The sequence below is a fragment of the Ictalurus punctatus genome, chromosome 5, assembly GCF_001660625.3.
Source record: "Ictalurus punctatus breed USDA103 chromosome 5, Coco_2.0, whole genome shotgun sequence".
NCBI classification, from domain to species: Eukaryota; Metazoa; Chordata; class Actinopteri; order Siluriformes; family Ictaluridae; genus Ictalurus; species Ictalurus punctatus.
In genome coordinates this window covers 1992318-2002317 of record NC_030420.2, presented here as the reverse complement: position 1 = coordinate 2002317, position 10000 = coordinate 1992318, and the positions used below count along the sequence as shown (strand labels likewise).

The window sequence follows — 10000 nt, the reverse complement described above, 5'->3', positions numbered from 1 at the left end:
GAATTTACTAGAATTCTAGAATTCTACCTAGAATTCTACCTGCATTTATTTATACTAGAATTCTACCTAGAATTTGCTAGAATTCTAGAATTCTACCTAGAATTCTACCTGCATTTAATACCAACAGAACCCAAAATGTAGAGTTAAAACATTTCTATCATATAAACAGCACTTTTACTGTCATTAGAATGAAGTTGGACTTGAATTCTACCTGGAATTAAAACATATATATATTTATTGAGTTTAAAATTAATTTAATTCAAGGGATCGATCAAATAAACATTATAACTATATGATAAATATGAAAATAATGACATCCATTTCAATACTACTACGACTACTACTACTATTACTATTAATACTACTACTACTAATAATAATAATTTACTATTTAGCTGGCTATACATGGACCCCAGTTTGAAAACTACAGATTGTATATTGCTACAAAATGTTTGGAAATTTCCAAACCTCCATTTTCGGACCCCCCAGGTTAAAAGTGTAAAAAAAAATAAATAAATAAAAAGTGAGAAAATCTTCTTATATTAAAGCCTTTAACAGTATTCCTCTAAAGTTACTGTACTGTATTTGATGTTCTTGACTTGTATTACGCATTTTATTTCCACACTATTATATACCTAATAAATAATGCATTATATATTTTTTCTTTGACCGAATGAGCAAAAGCGTAATTGCTAATGTGCGTAATGCGAATGACAAATAAAACCTTTCACCTCTCGACTAGGCCTACTTCATGCGCATGCTTAGATTCGTAAGATATATTTATATAAAATCCCTTAAGTCATTATTTTACACATTATTTTTTTTAGCCGCATTAAAACTTTACAAAATTGACAGATTCTGCTATTATCCCGTATTGAGATGAGTATATATTTAGTTATTTATGATGTCTAGGGTTTAGACCTTGGTCATAAATTCCTGCTCTGCTTATTTGACATGGTCACTGCTGTATATTATAGGACACATATAATAGTTGAATCGATTAGACACCACACTCCTGACAACACGCTGTCTGGACCTAACATCCTGAGAGAAATCCACCAAATGCAGCTCCTAAATTTCGACAACTTCACAACGACTGAGATCGTTCATAGTGATCCGATGAGACCAATCAAGGAACGCTCCCTCCCCACCAAAACCAGTACCAGGATCTGGATCCTGAATGTGGTTGCTTCTGCCAGGAGGTTAAGACTTGACTTCTGAAAGCAATACAGACCTTAAACACGAACAAAACAATGATGGAAGATCTCTGACATTGCTAGACAATACAGAAACATTCTTAGACAAGTCTATTATTAACTCTAGGGGTCCCAATCATTCTGAAACCAGCCTTTAACCTTACATGGGTGTGTGTGTGTGTGTGTGTGTGTATATATATTGTGTTGAAATAAAACTGTACACGTTTCTACATGTTTACATTCTGAATATCACTCATTGTACGGGTTGTTCATCTTATTTTTCCATATTTTCATAGAGCTAACTGCATTTCAGTCTGTCCTTTAGGCAGTAAACATACAATTCGGCTTAAAATCGTGGCTTATTTACTCTGAAACCGCTTTATTGTACATCTAACAACCAGCGTTTCAGGCTTTCAGTACACCGACCCCTGTGGTTTGTGTTGACCAATCAGAGCACTCAACGCGGTGAAAAGTCACACCGCGGTGAGCGTTCTGTCCGCTCTGATTGGCCGAACGCTTCCCGATTCTGCAGCGCAAGGGAGGATTCTAACCCCAGCGTTAGTCCCGCCTCTGCTTCGTGATTGGTCAGAGTCTCAGCAGCGAGTTGTGTGATTGGCTGATCGCCTGCTTGTCGGTTGAGCACTGTGGTTAAGATGCATCGACAAACACCTTGCGCTGGATTTATAGCTATTGTAGATAAAAGAAGGGAATTTTTTTCGGGGGTCCGTGTTGGACGTAATGGAGTAGGACGCAGTCTGGAGTGAAATGTTATTTATTATATGTATATATATTATATTTATTTAAATAACCCAATGGAAATTGGAGGACGGATCGCAGAAGCGCCGTTGTTGTTTGAGGAGAAGGTTCGATAGAGAGAGAGAGAGAGAGAGAGAGAGATGCTCATGATGGTGATGATGATGATGTCCGCGTCTCCTGCGTTCTCAGTCCTCGCGCTTGTGTGCCTCGGGTGGTCCTGCGCGCACGATGCGGTGCGGAAACCTCGCCAGATACTCAGCTCAGGTGACGCAAATCCTCAGTCCAGCCTGCGCGTCCCAGGCGGCGCATCCTTCACCGGCCTGACCCCAGCGCCCACCGTGCTGTCCGCAGATGCGCACACCACCATCGAGCCACCCACCAGCGGTCCCAGCACCCCATCCCCGGCGCGTCTGGGAGAGGATTCTGCGCTCCAGGAGCTCCACCAACCCAGATCTGCGCGTCTGCTGGTACAAAGACGCCACAGCCCGGTGTCTGATAAAGCCCAGGACGCAGGGGTTATCACAACCTCAGACAATTCCCAAGGTGAGTCTGATTACCCTCTGATCCTCAGGTCGACCCGTTCCCAGCAAGTTCTGCGCAACATCATCAAGTATTTCCGTCATATTCTATACAATTCCTTGTCTCTGACCTTGGCGTATTACTCTAAAAACTAATTCCTGTACTCTATACCCGAGATAAAAGAAAGCATTTTTTTTCTTCTTCTTCTGAGAGCGTCCATCAACAGGCCTCGTGTCCTCCACCGTCCTGTGTGGCGTTTATTCTCAGACCAACCAAAGACACCCATTTATTTTTATTGCACCGCATCATCGTCTGCTTTACAGGCCTCAAAAAAAAAAAAAAAAAAAAAAAAAAAGCGGGTCATTAAATCAACGCGAGACGTGTCTGGTTCTAGAGTTTGACCCCACGCTTTAACACCAAACCCAGACGTCCACTGATGGCTCGTGTACGTGCGTCTAATAACATCTTTACATTTCCATCAGGAGATATCGGATACCCGGACACACGTATGAAAACGTCAGGGTATTCAGCTATGGTGAAACATCCATGCATCCATCCATCTTCTATACTGCTTATCATTTTCAGGGTCGCGGGGGAACCTGGAGCCTGTCCCAGGGAGCATCGGGCACAAGGCGGGGTACGCCCCGGACAGGGTGCCAGTCCTATGGTGAAACATAAAAAAAAACAAAATGAAGTAATAAAAATCTTGAGTTTTCTGTAAGGAGATGTTTATCTGACATTAAAGGAAGGAGTCTCCGGTGTCAGCGCTTTTAACGCTTAAAGCTGTAATTGTACGTTTTCCGACATCTTCAGGACAGTTTCGTAAACGTGACAAGCTAGGGGGTTTTGTTTTTTTCGTTGCTTTTTTGTTTTTTTGTCTGAGAGGGGAAAAAAAGGAGATCCTCATGAGAGAACGGCTGTCTACGGAGAACAGGACTTCCAACGTTTTGTATAAAAAGTACAAAAACGTCATTCGTCAATGAATAAAAGCGTGATCGTGGACAAACCGACGTGGTGTGAGTCGAGTCAGGACGTGCCGCGACGGGAAAATAACGGGCCCCGTTCTTCATCAGATCACGCCGTAGTTGATTATTTTCCTGTAACAGCATGACTCAGCGTGTTCTAGCACTTTCCTCGGCCTAGATCGCTTGGAAATCACACCGTAAAGCAGTCAAGTCTGATGATTGTTATTTACGCTTTATATTTCGTGCAGTGCGCTTAAAAGATCCGGCTCCGGTCTGTTTACCCCGAACGCTCTCGCTCAGACATGTCCGACGGGTAAAGTTTGCGTTTTTTACGTCATCAACGCGACACGTGACCGAAGTCTATGCCGCAGGAAACGTTTTCTGTAGATTTTCTTTAACAATTTGTTCAGGATCGTCTTCCGTAAACACGAACAACACCTCGACATGTAGCGAAACGCTGTGATGTAACGGACGGCGGCCATTTTGGGCAACTAAATAAATAATGCATCACTTGATGGTATTACTCATTTGAAATGCGGAATGACTGCCGAAAACCGGAAGTGATACGGGTGATAATGAAGTGAAGTTCCTCTTTTTACATTCATTCATTCCAGCGATAACGATATCTTGCCGAGATTATTTGTTAGATTGCACGGTGTCGTCACTACAGGCGATCCGTATGAGCAAAAACGATCACGCGTCCAGTGCGAGCTCCGGAGCCAGACTACTAAACCGAACACGTCTTGGAAGACGGTTTACCGAGGCGCCGAGGCCGCTCGGCTAATGTTTGATCATTGTAAAAATACCAAAAAAATACAAAAAAAAAAGGTTCTTTTTAGGAGCAGATCCTTTCGAGGTTTCCTCCTCTGTCCAGGTGAACCCTGGTCACGAAGCTCGGTCCCCAAAAAACCAGGGAGGCCAACGTCAGGCAGGAACCTTTACGTAACCCCACGACCGTGACCGCAGCTGTTGTTCCTATAGCATGAGCTCGTAGTATCGGAGACAAAAGGCCGGGCTTGTATACGCCGCCTTCTGGAAACGCTCCGAACGTCACGTCCCGACTTCCCCTGGACACTTGAGAAGGTTTCGTATGGAAACGTGAAAAGAATGAAAGATCTAACATACAGGGATTCCTTATGCGGTTTATATGAGAGGTTACCGAAAGACGTATATGGTACCTGGCAGGCTTCAGGTATCAGGTGTCAACACACACACACACACACACACACACATACACACACACAAAATAGTGGCACCTCCATCGTGTTTCAACTGTATACAGATACAGATTCACGACGTGGCTCGGGTAAAACCTGTTCACTCACTACACTTGTGTGGAAATGTGAGAATGAGAACGTCTATCCATCATGTTTGATGTCTGGAGTTGTCTTGTTTTACTTCTTGTTTGTTTTTGTTTTTTTTTGCCCTGGAGCGATTAAGTTATTTTTACTCGGAACTATCGCCTTAAATCCGGCCCTTTATTTTTTTTTCCTCTTCAATTTTCTGGACCACTTGTGTCACACGTTTGATTTTACGCCACAGCGAGTCTGACCCAGATACCAGCTCGAAGACGGCATGATTCCCGTCTGCTAGGACATAATAAAAACCGATAGGGCTGCTCACCTTCCTGTGTAAAGAAATCGGAGAATTTCAGAATATATCTCTAAAATGGACGTCTCAGGTCGTTGTGGTTTCGGTATGCCGTGCACAAAAACACATAGGAAGGTCCTGAGTTTACTTTACTTCTTCATTTACTTCTTCATTTATATCTTCATTTACTTCTTACTTTACTTCTTACTTTACTTCTTACTTTACTTCTTAATTCACTTCTTACTCTACATCTTACTTTTCTTCTTACTTTATTCATTACGTTACTTCTTACTTCTTACTTTACTTCTTACTTTACAGCTTACTTTACTTCTTACTTTACGAATTGGTTTGCTTCTTACTTTACATCTTACTTTACTTCTTACTTTACACCTTACTTTTCTTCTTACTTTATTCATTATGTTACTTCTTACTTTACTTCTTACTTTACATCTTACTTTACTTCTTACTTTACTAATTGGTTTGCTTCTTACTTTACAGCTTACTTTACCTCTTACTTTACTTCTTACTTTACTTCTTACTTTACAGCTTACTTTACAGCTTACTTTACATTTTACTTTACTTCTTACTTTACATCTTACTTTACTTCTTACTTTACAGCTTACTTTACATTTTACTTTACTTCTTACTTTACTTCTTACTTTACATCTTACTTCTTACTTTACATCTTACTTTACTTCTTACTTTACTCATTGGTTTACTTCTTACTTTACATCTTACTGTACTCGTTGGTTTACTTCTTACTTTACATCTTACTTTACATCTTACTTTACTCGTTGGTTTACTTCTTACTTTACTTTACTTCTTACTTTTCTTCTTACTTTATTTTATTCATTACTTTACTTCTTATTTTACTTGTTACTTGACATTCCAGCTACTTGTTGCTTTACTTTTCTTGTTACTTCTTACATTCAGCTACTTTCTGCTTTGCGTTACTTGTTACTTTCAGAAAAAAAACACTTTATCGTGCTACTGATATTTCGCCAGGTCACAATTCTACCGTTTTCCTGGGGATTAAACTGTCGTACACGCGGCTGCGATTCACAGTTCAGCTGCAATTTAGTCGACCTTATACAGTGTTTATGATATAAGCGTAACATACAAGGCCATGGCAACGCACATACACAATAACGTATCAGCTAAAACTAAACTAAAATTTGTCCCTCTTTTAAATGTAAAAATAAAAAGCAAAAGGACGACTTGAATACCGGGAGTGTCTGGGTTACAGCTCACCACATAACGTCTCAGGACGAAGCGGTTCATAGAGCCAAGCCTTTGACTGAAGAATAATGAATGAAACCCAAAGGTTCGGGGAAACTGACTGTGAATGAGCCTCGTGTTCACGTGAGTAAATCTGTTTCTATGGAAACGCGGATTGTGGGCTCTCACCTCACATCTCGGATCACCGCGACGAGAGCGTTATGTAATAATTGTGCACCGTTTTCTCGCCGCTCGATTGCGAAATCCCGACTAAATGATTGTATCTGTGCCTGACTTACACCAGAGCAAAACTGCACTGGCTCCTAATACGCCTCCTAAACCTCTCACGCCGCCATGTTATCAGGTTTTCTTTCTTTCTTTTTTTCCTCCCGTTACTATGACAGTATCCCTGCACTCCTTCTCATTCACGCAGACGTGTGTAAGCCGTCAGAATGAGAGCTGTAAGAAGCTTAACCGGGCTGTCCATGACCCCCCTTAGGACCCGGAGGTGTTTATACAGACGATCTCCGCCTCTCTCTGTGTGTGTGTGTGTGTGTGTGTGTGTGTGTGTGTATGCAGCGGCGCATACAAATGATGTTTTGTTCAGCAAGTGCCCTTTCATGCCACATCCTATGACAGGATGAAGTGCATTATGGGAAATGTGCAGCTGATTGAGAAAACTGTAATCTAGCCGCGTGTAAAAAAAAAAAAACCCTCTTACTCACGATTTTTATTATTACCTTTTGAAATGTGCCGATTATTCTAACGCGCTTATATCGTATAAAATTGCGTGTAGCGTTTTATACACGGTATTCGGTAATTAACCCAGTTCGAAAAATCGAACAATCGAATGAAAAATTAACGTTTTGGTAAATAAAAATATATTCAATACAAGCTAGTTAAAAACCGTTAAAAACCTGGTTCCGAAACATTTTTAAAAAATCGAATTTATGTTTAAAATCTTTTGTTTATTTATTATTTATTGGCAAAATATTATTATTATTATTTATTATTATTAATAAATAAATATTATTATTATTTTGAGAATTTCTTTCTAGAAAGAAGCAAACGTATCTGTGAATAAAAAGCAAGGTAGTAAAAATAAATAAAAAAAATTAAAAATAAATAAGTTAGTAAAAAAAATAAAAAATTCAAATCACAATATCAATAATTTAATCATCATATCTGCCAGTTTTTTTTTATCACCATTTAAAATTCTTTTTATTATTATTATTATGTTTTTTTTTTTTACATTTTTTTTTTTTTTTTTTTACAATTTCATTTATTTGATTTCGAGTATAAATTAAAAAAAGCTTCTTTAAAACATTTAATTCAGTAAAGAGAGACTACAGGGAAAATCGAATTAGTAAATAAACAATATCGAATAATATCCAGAAATCTCATTTTGATTCAGTCGTCTGATCCGAGCGTTCGTAAATATGAAATGTAGATTTAGATAACGTTTAAAAAAACAATACAAGTCAAATAAATTCAAATTAAATAATTAAAGGCATGACATGTCTTTTACTCATCACTTCTACTTCTTCTTCTTATTATTATAATAATAATAATAATAATTTTTTTTGTACTTAAAAAATGTCATGTTTCTGTATTTTTATACACACACACACACACACACACACACAGAGCTGGTGTGTAACTGCAGCACGGAGGGCGTGTTGGACCCGGACGATTGTGACCGCGACACGGGACAGTGTGTGTGTATGGCGGGATACACAGGGCTCCAGTGCGAGGAGTGTGAGGAGGACCACTTCAGCAACGGCACCGTCGGCTGCCTGCCCTGCGGCTGCGACTCATTCGGCGCTGTCGGTCCCGGATGTGACAGGTGAGCGGCATTCTGGGTAATGATCGGTGGTTTGTACAGTGTAAACTACTTTAGGAGGACTATACGAGTCTTGTTCTTAATCGTAGCTCAATAGATGTGTGTGTGTGTGTGTGAGTGTGTGTGAGAGAGAGCGTGTACGGCGGATGTAGGTGTGTGTAGGAGTTTGCTTTTGATTCTATATTGGACCGGTTTCCGAGGAACAAATCTATCCTGGCGTGTGGGAGGTGAATTCGTCGGTCCTCATATTTATACGCAGCACAAGTCAAAACGAAAGAGGAAGAAGCGAGGAAAATAATCTCGCGAACGGCCCACGTTTCTTTCTCGATATGGCGGCGCGAAGACATACTGAAAATCGCTCACGATGTCAGCAAGATTAGCTAAATCACTTCCACATGCAAAAGATAATGCCTAATGACATCTTATATTAAGTTAACTGTAACCATTATCAGGGCGAAGGGAGCGCAAACTTTTGCACCCAGCTGTATGTGACTGATTATTTCACGAAATCGATAAATATCGGTAAACTTTGCAAACGCTACCTAATTAGAATGAGCTTGATTTGTAATAGCCGTGCTAGCATACATAGAAACTTTAGCTAAACATAAATGACAAGCTAGCTAATAAATAAAGTACCACACACGTCTGTGTCTCTAGCTGTAAAACAACAAGTAGCAAAACATAAACAACGTATATCTACAGTAGCTATATAAAAGTACGTATTCACTATAATACGATACGTTCTTTCAGTAGCTAAACATAGTAATCTGTAAATTAACTCTGCACTGCGGATGAGGCGCTTCAGTTAGCAAGCAGTGATGATTGTTACAACAGGATAGCGGTAGCTAGGATACGTAGGTAGCGATTAGCTAGTGAAAAAATATAGCAAACTTAATTACTTTCGTTGTAGCTTAATTTTATCTAGCTACATTTTTACGATATTTATGTTTAGCTACTTCTATAAACTAGCTGTCGAGCTATCCTAACACGGTAATGTCGATGAGGTGCTCAAGCTAACGATCAATGATAGTCGTTACTACAAGGTAGCTAGCTAGCTAGGTTATGTATCTGCTAGTTTAATAATATATCTATGTATATTAAAGATATAAGTTATGTTTAAATGCTTGAGTAATGTAGCTAGCTAGTTATATTAAACACTGATGTGGGGTGAAGTTAGCGACCAGCGATGATTGTTACTACAAGCTAGCTACCTAGCTAACGCAGGTAGCGTTTAGCTAGTGAAATAATACAGTATATCTAACATGATATAAATACCGTGTTTTATTTCTTAGCTAATTTTAAACAGATAGATATGTTATATTTTGTTACTTCGATAACCTAGCTAACTAGCTATCCTATCAATGCTAATTCTTACAGCAGGTCATTTGAGTTTTTTTCAAGCTAATTTAGCAACACTTCTGAGGAAAATGACACTCTGTATGATTTCGTCACATTTCCATAGTCACTGTGCCCGTATAAAAGACTTAGCTAGGTAGCTAAATTGTTAGCCTCATGTATTAGCTTGCTGTATTTATTTGGTTGTCTAGCAGCAGTGCTCTTGTGACTTAACCCACATGAGCAGAGGGTGTGTTTTTACTCTTTTAGGTTTTCCATCACTTTGCGAAGCCGCTGTAAACCTTATCGTTACCTATTATATCGTAATTGTACAACGCTGTCGTATTTTGTACAGGCAGTTATCTCTCAACAAACGTTGCGTCCGTTGATTCCACCACGTTTTCTAAACGGCACGCCCCCAAAACTCTGAAACGCCGGGCTCAAAGAAAATCCCGAGTCGCCCCACTCGGAATTACGACTTTGTGGCGGCGTTCACGTGCGTTCAACTCACGAATACGATCTTTCCCGACACGCACCGTTAGCAGTATGCTTCAGCAAGCTACGAATAAGATGCTAAC

The 10000-nt window shown here is 39.7% G+C and overlaps 1 protein-coding gene across 1 annotated transcript in view; it reads left to right on the top strand.

Moving 5' to 3' along the window:
• Positions 1–1525: 1525 nt before the first annotated feature.
• Positions 1526–10000, top strand: part of si:ch211-158d24.2 (multiple epidermal growth factor-like domains protein 9) — a 29369-nt gene continuing 20894 nt past the window's right edge. The window contains exons 1-2 of the mRNA XM_017467460.3: positions 1526–2495; positions 7892–8090. Of these exons, the coding sequence (XP_017322949.1) occupies positions 2093–2495; positions 7892–8090 (602 nt within the window). The 5' untranslated portion in view covers positions 1526–2092. The remainder of the gene's footprint in view (positions 2496–7891; positions 8091–10000) is intronic.